This window comes from Ptychodera flava, chromosome 3 (assembly GCF_041260155.1).
Source record: "Ptychodera flava strain L36383 chromosome 3, AS_Pfla_20210202, whole genome shotgun sequence".
NCBI classification, from domain to species: Eukaryota; Metazoa; Hemichordata; class Enteropneusta; family Ptychoderidae; genus Ptychodera; species Ptychodera flava.
Window position 1 is genome coordinate 9667592 of NC_091930.1, and position 17258 is coordinate 9684849.

General features: G+C 36.2%; 1 protein-coding gene across 1 annotated transcript in view; it reads left to right on the forward strand.

The window, feature by feature from the left end:
• Nucleotides 1-2524, forward strand: part of LOC139129513 (uncharacterized) — a 31153-nt gene extending 28629 nt beyond the window's left edge. The window contains exon 2 of the mRNA XM_070695149.1: nt 992-2524. Within this exon, the coding sequence (XP_070551250.1) occupies nt 992-1242 (251 nt within the window). The 3' untranslated portion in view covers nt 1243-2524. The remainder of the gene's footprint in view (nt 1-991) is intronic.
• The last annotated feature ends 14734 nt before the right edge of the window (nt 2525-17258 follow it).

Here is a 17258-nt window from a genome sequence, read left to right on the forward strand (position 1 = left end):
ACAACAAATATGTACACACACCACATGAAAATATGGAAAATTTGATAAAATAAGAAAAAAAAAGACTTGAAAAACAAACAAAATAAAACTGAGGCATTGACCATACAATAAATAAATCAGCAAAGGCATGCATTTCAAAAAATGAGACAGACTTTGAGACAAGGGTTTTTGCAGAACAAGGTAATTTGGATGGGAGACCTTTGATGAAACAAAAATAATTTGAAATTAAAAATACCTGGATTAAAATTTTGGGAGGAAAATTGAAAAAACCCTGCATGTATGGGTAATAGTAACAGTGAAAAACAATAAAAAACACACTGTCTGTATCGGTGATTGACATCAAAACACCACTAACAATTTACAACCTGGCATCTCTATTTGTAAAACATGCGCTTAACACTGCAATACAATTACGCTACCATTGGGACTGAAAATCACATTTCCACCAGTAAAATACAAATACGTTGTCATGGAAACGTGTGTTACATCAACGAGTATCTGTAATAGAGGTCAAAACACCACAAAACAATTTACAATATTGCAACTCTATCTGTAAAACATGAGCTGATCAGCAATACAATTACTTACCTTATGGACTGAAAATCACATTTCCATCAATAAAATGCAAATATGTTGCCATGGAAACATGTGATTAACATCAACATGTATCTATGATTGACATCAAAACACAACAAAACAATTTACAACCTGGCAACCATTTGTAAAACATGAGCTAATCAGCAATACAATGACTTACCTTATGGACTGAAAATCACATTTCCATCAATAAAATGCAAATACGTTGCCATAGAAACGTATGAGTCACATGTACATGTAAGGTAGTTGTTCCTTTACATGTCCGATTTGTTTGTGTAAACAAAAGAAGTTTGCATTCAGTCAAAATTTGTGAGATCTGAAAATATTTGACTTCATTGAAATTGTAGTTTGCAATTTGACCTTTGACCTTTGTTTATGTTTTTGTTTTCCCTAGGCTATCCGGTCAAGGGGAGTGTCCTTGAAGTGTTTGGGTCTGGATCAATGCCGGGACAATTTAGTGGGACCGAGGGAATATACATCAAGAAGAACGGTCAATGGGTTATATGTGATTGGAGGAATCATAGAGTTCAGGTTATTGATCCAATCCAACTCTGCTGTGATCTCATCTTACAATTCCATGCATTCCCAAATCCATTTATCCATGGAATGTCACAGTGGATGAAGACAATGACCAATACTTTATGAGTGACCGAGGGAATGGCCAAGTTGTGGTGAGTTCTGGACAAAGCAAGATTTTAAACTGTTTTGGACGCAAAGAAGGAATTGATCCAACCGGTATCTGCTTGAGTCCTGATGGTTTTATATTCATTGGTGACTACAAAGGATATGTGAGAAAATATAATAAATCTGGTGAACACATTGCAAGAACTGAAGAAGGACAAGTCAGTAAACCCTTGGATCTGATTGTGAATAAGAAATGTATTTTTGTATCAGATTTTGGCATTGGCAGGAAATGTGTTCATGTTTTGAATCACCAGATGCAAAGTATAAGAGACATTGGCAAGGGACACTTAGAGTGGCCAGAGGGTTTGTGTTTTGATCACCAACAAGATGGCATATATGTTTGTGATTACAGTGGGGATAGAGTGGTTCACTTCAATTGTGATGGTGAATTTCTCAGCTATAAAGGTCAAGGTCAGTTAGAGGATCCCCTTTACATTGCACTGTGTAAGGATAATCCATACAGATTAGTTGTAACACAGGATGATGTGCTGTGTTAAACTACTGTACATATAAGCAGACATGACACCACATCATGTCAACTCTGCAGGGATATCTCTAGTGAAAATCTACAAATTTTCTGACAAATTTTACACAACTCATTGCAACTGGCAGGCTGTAAATGTGTAATTTTTGCTGTCGTTTCAAAAATTTGCATATTTAATGGTAATTTTGGATCAAACATCAACATTTCACTTCAATGGACTGTTTTATCAAACTGTTTTGTAAAATGCAGTCAATAACATTTTTATATCTTTATACATTTTCAGACAGCAGCCTGTTGCAATATTTTGTGAAATATTTGTCAAAATAATTTTTTGACTTTCACAGATGTGTGCATGAGTGTACAGAAACATACATAGAAGCAGACATGACAATATAACATGTCAAGTCTGCAGGTATATTTCTGGTGAAAATCTACAACTTTCCAGACTAGTTTTACACAACACGATGCTACGGATGGGCTGAAAATGTTGAATGCTTGCTGTAAAATTTGAAGTTTTACTTTAGGTTTTTTCGATCAATTTTGGATCAAACACAAGCACTTTTCCTTTATATGACTAAAATAATTGGTGATGATGTGAAAAATAAACAAATTTTCACATTTTCGTGTTTTTGACGATAAATCCGGTAGCAGATTTCACATCGTTCGTTACACAGACAGCCCGTTGCACCGTGTTGGCAGAAACCTCTCCGAAAAATTGACGATTTTTCACAGAGATGTGTGTGCAAAAACATACCTGGACATTCCAATGACTTTCTTGTATGTAGCGACGCCTTGATTACTTCAAAGCGAGTATAATATCCGCAGTTTTCATGGATTTCATGGGGAGCGCGGACAGCAACCATGTACACAGGTCGCCATGTTTCAACTGACTGGCCAGTTCAACTGAATTGCGAGTGAGACATGGTATCGCAAGAGGGCGCTATGGCCAATAACGCTATCAGAGAATATTTTGCGTCGACTCGACATGTAGATTTGACTTTGTTTGCCAATATTGTTGGAATAAATTGATCTTCTTCAAAAAGAAGAACATTTTGGCAAATGAATTGCACAATTTGGAATAAACTATTGTAGCTTCTCTTCATGGGATCATAACGTTTGACCTTCATTCCTACGTTATGGATGAACCACGGTCCCGGGAATACGGTGTACTTTATTTTTTTTTTTATTATGAACGAAGTCAATAATTTTTTGTTATGGTTTCAAGCCTGGTAAGACTGGAATAAAAGGAAACACTTAATTATTATAGCCGGGTTTGGGTCGATAAATTCTTCTTGTACCGCCATCAAAATAATAGAATCCCCTTCTTACTCGAAAAAGCGAAAACATATGACCCACCAAGAATATTATAGTAATTTTTGACAGCCCCAACATCATTTCTAATGAAAATTTTTGTACTTTGATATTTCAGTATTTTTTTCTTTTGTAAAACCTACAATAACTCTATATGTTGACAGTTTTTCGGTATTCTTGTTCTATGTATCAACTACATTTTCTTGTTCTACTTCCTATAGCGTTTTGAAATACCCAGTATTGTCAATTAAACTTGTCAGTGTGCCATGTGCATTAATTGTTATTGTTTAAAACTAAAATTCAAGTCTGGAATTGAATTTGATTACCAACACTAACTAGTATGCAGGACAGTTGATACAGTCGATGTCAACAAGCTGAGTACTGGGTATTTCAATACGCTGTTGGAAGTACACCCTAGAATCCACTGCTGATACATGCAACGAAAACCTGAAAACCAAAACTTATACTGGGCCTTTATATACACAGAGCATTATTTGGTTTTGAATCACATTTGGATATATTATTTACAGTTTATTTTAATCTAGAATTAAGTAAAATTGTGAATAACATACATAGATGTACAAAAGTATAAGTTGTTGGCTAAGCCGTATCTCATTTGTAAACACTTCCCAAATTGTCATAAGAAAGCTGTTGATATTGAAAGTTCAAGTACATACAGTGTACTTAATGTACTTTTATACCAGCATGGAGTATTATATGTGTCAACTATTGTATGTTTTATGTCATATGGCTTCTAGTGTATAGTGTTTACGCAAAGCTATGTCTCATAGGTTAACACTTCCCAATTCTTTATTTGAAGGCTGTTGAAATTGAAACTTCATATAAATATAATACAATATATGTATTATTCAAATTGATCTGCAAATAACTCGAGTTTTGTCAAGTATCATCATGTTTTGTGTTTATATATGAGTCCTTGCATAAGGTATAGGCCAAGCCATATGTCATAGTTTGCACTTAACCTTTAAATACAGCATGACAATAACCAGCCATTGCCACTCTGCTAGTTAAAGCTGTTGTAATAAAAAACCTGTATATACTTGCAAAGTAAAGAAATTGATAAGACAGAAAACATATGTACTTGTATTTGGCCAGAGTGTACTGACTTCAGGCACACGGAGAATCACCTTTTATTTCCTGAGATGTTTTTATTCACTGAAACATTATTTTTTGATATCGACAGGGTGGAATTGTATTTGTTTACTTTTCTACCTATTTACAGTTATGTAGATTTCACTTTCTATCTTATAAATACTGGAATAAATTCATCTTTCAAAGTAAAGAATATTTTGTATGGTGCAGATCTTGCAGTCGAAGGTCATAGTGCCCGTGGATTCTGTCGAAGTTATTTTTGTTTTAAAATTGTTTTAGGATTTGTTTAGGTTTTTGGTAATTAGTGAATATGTAATATTTGGAAAACTGAGATTTCTGCCCGTCATCGATGAATATTTCCTTTTGATGGACTGCCAAACTATGAAAGTGGCCAACAGGTACACACAAAAGGGACTGAAGTCCGTTCCTGGTTGCGCAGTGAACCCCGAGTACTTTTAGTTAAGAGAATGTTTATGCAAAGAAATATAAGTATATGAAGTATGTATATACAGGTTTTACAGATACAGTGTAAATATCTTCCATTCGAAAGTTGAGAACAAATTGGAAAAATACTGTAAATGAAAGAAGTATTTCAGATCAGTTGTGGAAGTTTTGAGATTATTTGAGACACAGTGTATTGTCCGTTGAAATTTTTGTTTCAGATTCTATACCGTGGTTCCGATTGAGTGTTGAGAGAAATAAAACTGCAGAATATCAATCTTACCGACTGATTTCATGAGTTTTATTTGTTAAGGCATGCATGCATGTACGTACGTACGTATGCATGTTTGTTTGTCTGTTTTTTGTTTATTTGTCGTTGTTTGTTTATCCTAGCTTCCCTTTGGTACCTCCATTATCTGTGACGATACCTGTGGACAGGGTATAGGATCACCATAGCGCCGATAAATTTCCCTGTGTAATGGAATGAGATCTAGAGTTCCTTTTCATTTGGACAAAAAATCATAGAATTTACTTGAGTTCCTTTTGTTTGTTAACCAGGCACCTGTATTTATGAAATGTTTGCTTTCTGTCAATGTCCGTCCACCGGTGAAGGAACGGCGGCGCATAGTATAGCGCCCTCAACGTTACAATGCCAGTAAAAATATTTGCGTCTTCTCTATACTCTCTTTCTACTAAATGCATTAGTTCCATTCCATTCATTAATTAATGATGGATCAGCCAGAAGTGGCAGCTTTAGTACAGACTGGTAGAGGAAAGTATAGTACAAATTATACCTGGGTACGGAAAGTGAATGAAATACTCGCGTCACCTGTGCATGCCGCTGTTGAAAAACCCTAAGATAAGGGAAATTCTCTGGAAACTTGTGTCCGAAAGCAATGCACAGGACGGTGGGGTTGTAACGAACTTCATCACTTTCGTCCATTCCTTCATTATGCCAACAAAAATAAACACTTTTTTATTTTGGATGATAACTTGGACGAACCCGTCTGTAGGCTGCTGAAGTGTCTGGCTAGACTGAATATCTAATTCCAAACTTTCCACTAATAGCTCAATAGCCCTGCCCCAAGTATCAAATTCACGTAACGCGAAGATGTAGACATCAATTCCTCTCTATACTATCGAACCGAGAGAAATTATATATCCCACTGTATTCCCACACGACCAAATGAGGAAACCGAACCGTGCAAAGGTATGAAGGAGAGTGCGTAGGTATGAAAAGGAGTAAACTTCTTTTTTCCAATATTGTTGTAATTGTGCCGATGTTGTCGATTACGCATCCATTTTACTTCAAGTGTGGAATGTTCATTACATATCACGAATATATGGTGACGTAGAGTTTGTAAATTGACAAAATTGAACAGTCAAGAACGTCTATTTCAAATGAAGTTGTTCCCATCCTATACATACACGATAGCAAAAATTAGGAATGTAAATCATTGTAGCCGGCCAATGTGTGTGTCTTCTTTAATAAGACCTTACCATTATAAAATAGTAAATGCAGACACTGTGAAAACGTGGTTTATGTAAATTTAATTGCGAAATTCCAACATTCGGGGACTTTACAAGTCAATACTGAAATTGCTAGCATGAAATTCATTTATTGGGACACAGACCCAGAACACCTTCTCTAAATAAAACTTCTTATTAAGGAATAAATCTAACATATCTATTTACAAATCAAACAGGAGGTCACATAATTTAAACATTTTCAAATTGAGATATTCACCCAGTCTATCATTCTCTACCCTATTGCTTCTTGCGTTCTTAACAGGCTACAGGTATAAATATCATCGCTACAACTTTGTGCATGGGAAATGAACTGAGATATAAATCAGCCCCTAATCCAGACACATTGATGATTGACTAATTAATTCAATGGTTTCTTTTACTGTGTTATGGTTTGTGTCACTGTATTTTCAATGCAAGCAGGAAGGACATGTCTGGATGGTACCCTATGGTTCCAATGTCAAACGATGCTTTTAATGATCACCGGTATAGTATAACGACGATAACCAGATTTTGATAAGGGCATTTTTTGCTTCAAAACTCATGGACAGACTTTGTTAAAATGAAATGTAAAGTTATCAGTATACAGAAATGTCAGTTGTATTGTCAAAGAAAATAACTTAAGAAGTCATGAACAATAGAATGTTTGTAATTTGTACAGGATATCTCTGTAAATAGTTTAAAGTAATCTTCACATGCACTTAAGCTGACCTCCATAACTGACACTTGCCGGAGATATTACAGTCATACTTTGATTTACAGCAGTAAAACAATAATGATCTAGTTAAAGTACATGTATATCCCTTCAGGGTTCCATCCACAATGCTATTGTAAGCTTATGTAAGAAGGAACTTGTGTTGCCTTGCCTCAATGACGAAGGGCCTTTAGAATTATTGTAGGGATTTGAAATGCATTGCATTCACAGAAAATGTCCGTTTTATCATGACCTGTTTTGATTTTGTGGGTGAAAATGTATTAAGCGCACTAACCGTCCACAACTAACTACTTAGAATGGTTCTTAAGAGATCATCGTCTTCATTACTACAGCTAGAATTTATATGTGCCGTTAATCAAACTCTTTTTGAAGTATCTACTTTCCATGAGCTAGTATAGTGCACCAAATTTGGATTGTTATGACGTCCTCGGGTAAAACAACGAAATGTCTGGTAATTCAGAGGTTTTCTGGTTTGCTTCAAGTGACTTGGCTCTATGATCACACTTTTTCAGACAGATTTATTATAATAAATATGTGTTATCATTTCAGGTGAATCCAGATGAAGTTTTTTTTCAGCAAAGATCGACATTCAACCTCGTCCTGCAAGTTTCTTGTCCTTGACGATGGATTGTGATAACGCTGCATCATCCGTCCCGGTTGCTGACTTCCTTGCAAAAACGCACTGTGACGTCGACCTAGCTTCCAAAGGTGATAGGGTAGTCAAAGGCACAGAGGTGAAGGATACAAATACGAATGGTACAAATTCGATATACCTGTTGAAATATCATCCTATATCCTCGGTCGATCACGACGATTAATGGAGTTTCCGAAGCACACTATCGCTATGGCCGCTCTAACTTTCAGGCAGACTAACAAAATATGTAGTAATACGCCACGATACAAAGGTGAGGGAGAGAAAACTTAGTGTACTCGGTACAGAATTGAAGACTACCTGTAATTTAGATACGTTTTGAAGTATCCACTTTCCATAAGTTTATATTATTCACAAAATTTGGATAGTTATCACGCCCTTGCGCAAAATTACAAAATCGCCAGATATACAAAGATCCTCCGGTTTGTTTTTCTTACGTAGGTGTATGGTCACACCTTTTTCATATGTACTTATTTATGACTGCCATAAATAAATGTTATTATTTTCAGGGGAATGCCAATAAAGCTTCTTTAGCGAGTGTCGACATTCAACTTCATCCAGCAATGTCATTGTCAGTTGTCGACCATGAATTGCAGTGGCTCTGAGTCACTCGTCCTAGTTCCTGACATCCAGGCAAAAACGGACTTTACCTTGGCTTCGAAAGGTGATATGGTTTTCAAAGACGCAAAGGTGAGGGGCACAAAGGCGACGGTAAGAAGAACAAATACTCAATTACTGGTTAAAAAATGCCACCAACATCGGTCGATCATGACCAACATTTGAATGGGCGTAGTTCACTATCGCTATCACTGCTCTACCTGTCAGTACATTTTGTGGTGTACTCTTTCCATAACAAAAAACAAATTCATGAAATTGCGTCGTTATTCCGTCAACAGGCACAGCAACGAATGTTTACTAAAATACGGGAGAGTTTTTCAATGCTAATGCCTGCAGTGAGCAACGATAGTGAACTACTATTTTGAACAAAAAAGTTGAAAATTGAATATGTTGTCTGTGGGAGAATAAGCTTTCCCGAAACTTATGCTTCGACGATAAAATTGTAATCCGAGGTCTACTTTACTTAGTTTACACACCAGTATCGGGTTTGGGCATGCACTCAGGTATGAGTTATTTGCCCCATGTGTTAGGATTCATAAATAGGCTCTGCGCAAGGGTGGATGTAGAAGTTGAAAACGTTGTAGTGCCTAGCTGTTCGCCTGGTAGCAGGCAATTTCATAAGAATATCCAACACAGAAATCAAATACTAGAATCACAAAGACGTCAATAAAAATAAAAGAGAACATAAAACGAGGATGAAAAAATATTGTACAAATTGTTTTGAATGATTCATTCCATACTCAGTCATTTATTCACTCAATACAATTATTTTGCCGCTTTCCACCAAAGTTCTTCAAAATTGATTCAAATTTCAAGGAATTATCGCGTCTTCTTCAGTTTTCATTTCTGGCAATTGTTGTATATGGCTTTCTTTTCATTCAACGTCGAAGGAAAAAGAAGATTTTTCAAATTCATACTTCTACGCATACGTCCCCTCTAAATCCCCGTAATATATGCAGCGAAACCCGACAAGCTGACCAGCTGAACGTGATTGTCTAAAGCAGGTCCCAGCTATAGACTAAACCGCGTGTTCAATACCAAAATCGATCTTTAAAAATATAATTATTTTAAAGTATTTATTCTCTATTTTATAAAGCCAGTAATTATTATTATTATTATTATTATTATTATTATTATTATTATTATTATTATTATTATTATTATTATTATTACAAGTTTAGGGGCTATAAGTATTATATAGAAATCTAATAACAGTTCATTGAGGCTGTGGGAATTCTGATAAAGAGGTGTTGTATATTTTAATTTTGTCAATAGGGGTGACTTCCCATTGATGTACGTGCAGCGCAGTTTTCTTCCATCAAAAGTCACGACTATGAAAAAGATTTCCAATATAAATTAACTCACACTCTCTCTCTCTCTCTCTCTCTCCTCTCTCTCTCTCTCTCTCTCTCTCTCTCTCTCTCTCTCTCTCACACACACACACTCTCTCTCTCTCTCTCTCTCTCTCACTCCACACACTCACACTCTCTCTCTCTCTCTCTCTCTCTCTCTCTCTCTCTCTCTCTCTCTCTCTCTCTCTCTCTCTCTGCAGTGAAATTGCTATGCTGCGACCACCGGACGAATATTTTCCATACATTAGGGGTATTATTAAAAGTTCATTATATAAATCTAACCAGTGTAGTCTGGCACACAGGTTATCGTAACGTTGCTTGGATAGTCGTTCGAGGAGGGCGGCCGCAGGTCGCCGTTTACTTGGGTCTTTTTTTCCAAGTAAACGGCGACCTGCGGCCGCCCGCCTCTTACGACTATCCAAGCAACGTTACGATATTCTGTGGTCTGGCAGAGACCGTGCGATTCGCGTTCTTCTCTGTTGGAACACGCGCGCGCGCGCGCCCTTAAGAGGCGCGACGCGATTCCCAGAGCATGCGCAATTGAGAGTGCGTGCGCGTGACAGTATAGTACAATGTCTCTCGTGCTATCGTGTCGTTAGCTTTAAAAATGATGGAATGTCAACAGAAACTGGAATTACTGCAGAGAATACTTTTCAGGATATCAGATGTGAGTGTCTAGGTACCAAGTAGGACGTTTAGGAAATCCTTTCAGAAACATCACGCCGCCTGTGGCCATTTTGTGGAGTACTATGAGCATATAGGCTTACGTAACTGCAGCGTAAACAGTATTTCTACTGTACATACTGCCGGAACATATGCGATGGAAATGTTTGTGTTTCACGTCGTTCAATTATTCAGATGGAAATGCCGCCCTCTACTCCAAACTTTGAAAAAAACAGGGTGACAGACTTTGGAATGCTAACTCTTGTATAACAATGACGTAATTTAATGGGAAGACATTTGTATTCGAGCACGGCTACAGTACAGTTTTTGATTCGAGAACTCTCACCATGTCGGATTCACTGAAACAGTCATGCTCAACAATCCAGAGGGTGAGTCGAACTTTTTCCTATGTCCATGTAGAACTTGTGCAAAAATAAGCGAATCCACAGGCCTTTGGCGAATCAATAAATGCGTTTTTCACCGAGCTGAAAGGTGGAAAGATTAATTATTTTGTAGCACGTCAGTATTTTGATATGACTAACGCCTTCACAATAATACTGGCTATTCTATTGAGCATCGTGCTACAGGTCAAAATCTTATTCCTCAGGTTGATATACATATGTAGAGATTTTTATAGAAACTATTCCATAGCTATTTACATTTCTTTATCACTTCATGCGGTTTTGCGGTTTCCTGTTTTTTGTTAGCCGATTAGCCGGCACACGCCAAAACGACTAGTCTTTGCGGTTTTCTATAATTTTGAGTTGGCACGCGCCAAAACGATTAGTCTATTGCGCTAGTATTTCTGGGCACGTTTAGTCTCACTGTTTACCTCCGGTTGGTTAGCAACCGCAGTTTAATTGACAGCCGATTCTTTATATTTAGGGTAAATTGTTGCAATAAGTGTTTCCTACGACGTTCGCACAAATGAGAGCCCGATACTATGTCAAGTAGGGAAGTATTAAACGTGATATCTTGTAATATTCCCCCCTTGTCTTGGCCTGCTGGGTTTTTAAAAAGTGTTTAAAGGTATACAGGCACCATGTTCAAATTAAGCCGTTGCAACCATGGAAAGGGATCAAGCTAGTCATAGAGTTTATGGGGTCACGCCAGGTCACACTAAAATACTGCACCACTACATGGTCATACTTTTACTATAGTTAAACAATCAGAAATAATTTGTCTTCACTTCATTATTCTTCCTGGAATGAGACAAAGAAATCATTAATTGTCAATCCATAAAATAAATAAGTACCAGTGAATCTTGGATGCTAAGGGGAATTGGGTTCACAAAATTAATTTGAGATACTAGTAGAATTAATTTTATCACATAAAATTAATTTGAAGGCATAAACATATTTCGATGAATGCGAACTTAGTAATATACTACATAGCACTTATTTGAGATGACTGCATGGAACAAAATTAGAAATGCTTGAAAAATTATTTCTGGTCTTTATAAAATTAATTCTAACACACTAAAATTAACGGAAAACATAATTTTGACCAGAATGGCCCCAATATACAGTATCTTTATTATTATACACCTGCGTCTGCAATCTTTGGAGTTTTCTCCGTACAGTAAATTTCGGTATCAGGGGACGCAGAGTCCAATAACTGTGCCCCGGAGTACAATAACTTTTGGTGTTATTAGACGCTATTTGACCTTTGACCTCAAAACACCATTACGTCAATGCGGGGAAATACTTCTAAACATTGGGTACTGCACAACGTTGGTAGTGGTGAATCAAAAGTCTGTGAATTCGGGTGAAATTATGCTGCCGGCCTACAATTTCTCACACGTACACTGTGCTGCGCGGGTTTGAAATTTCGTTCTGTGCGCTTCGCGGACACGCTTAACGCGTTCTCAGTTTGCTCGTGATCGCTCAGTGCAGTGCGGGACGGTCATCCCCAAAAAAGCTTTAATTTTGATTTTTTTCGAGTTAAAATTGGATTAAAAAAGGTGTATAATAATGACTTTATTCCCAAAATACCGGGATTTATGTCCGAGTACATTTTTAATAGAAATAGGGGGAAAAGGAACATTTTCAATGCCAAAATAGTTACCATGGCAACTTGAAACATTAAAATAAGTCTGGTTTTTGTGTTCTCTGACCCGAATTCCCCCACTAGGTAATTTTCATATCAATCAAAGTAACTTTTCATGGGATATTAGAAAAATTGATATTTTCAACCCCTAAAATGGTTACCATGGAAACATGGGACAGTGAAATCGATATCATATTTGGTCTTTTCGACACAAAATACCCTAACTGTGAAATTTTCACGGAAATTGAACCTATTATTATTCGCGTTATTATTTCTATATAATACTTATATAATTATTATTATTATTATTACAAGTTTAGGGGCTATAAGTATTATATAGAAATCTAATAATAGTTCATTGAGGCTGTGTGGGAATTCTGATAAAGAGGTGTTGTATATTTTAATTTTGTCAATAGGGGTGACTTCCCATTGATGTACGTGCAGCGCAGTTTTCTTCCATCAAAAGTCACGACTATGAAACCAATATAATTAACACTCTCTCTCTCTCTCTCTCTCTCTCTCTCTCTCTCTCTCCTCTCTCTCTCTCTCTCTCTCTGCAGTGAAATTGCTATGCTGCGGCCACCGAACGAATATTTTCCATACATTAGGGGTATTATTAAAAGTTCACTATATAAATCTAACCAGTGTAATCTGACAGAGACCCTGCGATTCGCGTTCTTCTCTGTTGTAACACGCGCGCGCCCTTCAGAGGCGAGACGCGATTCCCAGATCATGCGCAATTGAGAGTGCGTGCGCGTGACAGTTGTACGTGCTATCGTGTCGTTAGCTTTAAAAATGATGGAATGTCAACAGAAACTGGAATTACTGCAGAGAATACTTTTCAGGATATCACATGTAATTATAAGTGTCTAAGGTACCAAGTAGGACGTTTAGGAATCCTTTCAGAAACATCACGCCGCCTGTTGCCATTTTGTGGAGTATAAGCTTATAGGCTTACGTAACTGCAGCGTAAACAGTATTTCTACTGTACATACTGCCGGAACATATGCGATGAAAATGTTTGCGTTTCACGTCGTTGAATTATTCAGATGGAAATGCCGCCCTCCACTCCAAACTTTGAATAAAACAGGGTGACAGACTTAGGAATGCTAACTGTTGTATAACAATGACGTAATTTAATGGGAAGACATTTGTATTCGAGCACGGTTACAGTACAGTTTTTGATTCGAGAACTCTCACCATGTCGGATTCACTGAAACAGTCAGTTGTATGCTCAACAATCCAGAGGGTGAGTCGAACATTTTCCTATGTCCATGTAGAACTTGTGCAAAATTAAGCGAATCCACAGGCCTTTGGCGAATCAATAAATGCGTTTTTCACCAAGCTGAAAGGTGGAAAGATTAATTATTTTGTAGCACATCAGTAGTTTGATATGAATAAAACGCCTTTCACAATAATACTGGCTATTCTATTGAACATCGTGCTACAGGTCAAAATCTTATTCCTCAGGTTGATATACATATGTAGAGATTTTTAGAAACTATTCCATAGCTATTTACATTTCTTTATCACTTTTTGCGGTTTCCTGTTTTTTGTTAGCCGATTAGCCGGCACACGCCAAAACGACTAGTCTTTGTGGTTTTCTATAATTTTGAGTTGGCACGCGCCAAAACGATTAGTCCATTGCTCTAGTATTTCTGGGCACGTTTAGTCTCACTGTTTACCTCCGGTTGGTTAGCAACCGCAATTTAATTGACAGCCGATTCTTTATATTTAGGGTAAATTGTTGCAATAAGTGTTTCCTACGATGTTCGCACAAGTGAGAGCCCTATACTATGTCAAGTAGAGCAGTATTAAACGTGATACCTTGTAATATTCCCCCTTGTCTTGGCCTGCTGGGTTTTTAAAAAGTGTTTAAAGGTATACAGGCACCATGTTCAAATTAAGCAGTTGCAACCATGGAAAGGGATCTAGCTAACATAGAGTTTATGGGGTCACGCCAGGTCACACTAAAATAATGCACCACTACATGGTCGTAATTTTACTATAGTTAAACAATCAGAAATAATTTGTCTTCATTATTCTTCCTGGAATGAGACAAAGAAATCATTAGTTGTCAATCCATAAAATAAATAAGTACCAGTGAATCTTGGGTGCTAGGGGAATTGGGTTCACAAAATAATTTGAGATACTAGTAGAATTAATTTTATCACATAAAATTAATTTGAAAGCATAAACTTAATTCGATGAATGCGAAGTTAGTAATATACTACATAGCACTTATTTGAGATGACTGCATGAAACAAAATTAAAAATGCTTGAAAAATTATTTATGGTCTATATAAAATTAATTCTACCACACTCAAAATTAACGGAAAACATAATTTTGACCAGAATGGCCCCAATATACATTATCTTTATTATTATACACCTGCGTCTGCAATCTTTGGAGTTTTCTTCGTGCAGTAAATTTCAGTATCAGAGGACGCAGAGTCCAATAACTTTGCCGCGGAGTACAATAACTTTTGGTGTTATTGGACGCTTTTTGACCTTTGACCTCAAAACACCATTACGTCAATGCAGGGAAATACTTCTAAACATTGGGTATTCTAAACATGTACTCACAACGTTAGTAGTGGTGAATCAAAAGCCTGTGAATTCGGGTGAAATTATGCTGCCGGCCTACAATTTCTCACACGTACACTGCGCTGCGCGGGTTTGAAATTTCGTTCTGTGCGCTTAGCGGACGCGCTTAACGCGTTCTCAGTTTGCTCGCGATCGCTCAGTGCAGTGCGGGACGGTCATCCCCCAAAATTTTTAAAAGCTTTCATTTGGATTTTTTCGAGCTAAATTTAGATTAAAAAGGTGTATAATAATGAGGTTATTCCCAAAATATCGGGATTTATTTCCGAGTACATTTTTAATAGAAATAAGGGAAAAAGAAACATTGTCAATGCCAAAATAGTTACCATGGCAACTTGAAACATTAAAATAAGTCTGGTTTTTGTGTTCTCTGACCCGAATTCCCCCACTAGATAATTTTCATATCAATCAAAGTAACTTTTCATGGGATATTAGAAAAATTGATATTTTCAACCCCTAAAATGGTTACCATGGAAACATGGGGCAGTGAAATCGAAATCATATTTGGTCTTTTCGACCCAAAATACCCTAACTGTGAAATTTTCACGGAAATTGAACCTATTATTATTCGCGTTATTATTTCTATATAATTCTTATATTAATTATTATTAGCTCACGTGTGTAAACACGTGGGGTATTGTCATAGCGATGTCTGTCTGTCTGTCCGTGTGTGTGTGTGTTAGTGTGTGTGTGTGTGTGTGTGTGTGTGTGTGTGTGTGTGTCTGTCTGTCTGTCTGTTTACACGATAACTCAAAAACGCCTGAACGGATTCAAGTCAGATTTGGTACACAGGTACCATATGCTACTTGCAAGAACTGATTAGATTTTGGTTAGTGTGGCTTCCATATTATCAAGATATGCAATATCGTTTTTTTTCCATACAATGGTTTCCCTATGGAGACGATAATGACAGTGTAGGCATATATCAAGAAATACAGCACCAAATTTCATGAAACTTTTCACAGATGACAATCTAAGAACATTATGATGATACTGTCAGTGTCATGTCAATTGCTTCTCATTTGCATATTTAATGAACTTTTGTTATTAGTGAGATAACTCTGAAATTCCTACACCAAACTTGATGATACTTGCAACAAATATTGATCTCATATATATCTAATTATAGTTAGAAGCATTGGCAGTGTCAAGTTAATAAATAGTTCATTTGCATATTTTATGAAGGTTGTAATTAATCATATAACTCCGATATAACTTCACCAAATGTGATGAAATCTGCTGCAGATACTGATCCGACTGATATCTAACTGTAGTGTAAAGCATTCAGTAGTGTGAAATTAATTAAGGGTTCATTTGCATATTTAATGAACTTTGTAATTAGGTATATAACTCTGAAATTACGGCACAAAAGTCTTAAAAATTGGGTACAGATATTGTTTTGATAAATATCTAATTGTACTGAGAAGCATTTAGCAGGTCACATTAACAAATAGGTCATTTGCATATTTTATGAAGTTTTGTAATTAGTGATATAACTCCAAAATAACTGCACCAAATGTTATGAAATCTGTTGCAGATACTGATCCGACAGATATCTAATTGTGGTGTAGAGCATTTACTTGTGTGAAGTTAATTAAGGGTTTATTTGCATATTTAATGAACTTTGTAATTAGTGATATTACACCAAAATTACATCGTTAAATATTAAACTTGCTACAGATGTTGATCTGATAAATTCAAATTGTACTGAGAAGCATTGAACAGTGTCAAGTTAATAATTAGCTCATTTGCATATTTCATGAAGTTTTATAAGTAGTCATATAACTCCGAAAAACTGCATGAAATGTGATGAAAAACTGCTGCATATACTGATCTGACAGATATCTAACTGTGTTGTAAAGCATTTAGTAGTGTAAAGTTAATTAAGGGTTCATTTGCATATTTAAAAAACCATGTAATTAGGTATATAACTCTGAAATTACGGCACCAAATTTTGTGAAACGTGCTACAGATATTGATTTGATAAATATTTAATTGTGCTATGAATCATTGAACAGTGTCAAGTTAATATAGGGATTATTTGCATATTTAATGAACTTTGTAATTAGTGACATTACTCTAAAATTACTGCATTAAATTAAATAAAACGTGCTACAAATGTTGATCTGATGGATATCTAATTGTCCCATGAAGCATTGAGCAGTGTCAAGTTAATTAACAGCTCATTTGCATATTAAATAAAGTTTTGTAATTAGTGATTAAAATCTGAGAGTACTGTGCGATGTTGAAAAAAACCTGCTTCATTTAGTGATAACATATATCTTATTGTTCTGTGAAGCGTACTACTATTAATGAACCTGTTGTCAAACACGTGAGCATATTCTGTTCATATCTGGTTATTATTATTATTATTATTATTATTATTATTATTATTATTATTATTATTATTATTATTATTATTACAAGTTTAGGGGCTATAAGTATTAT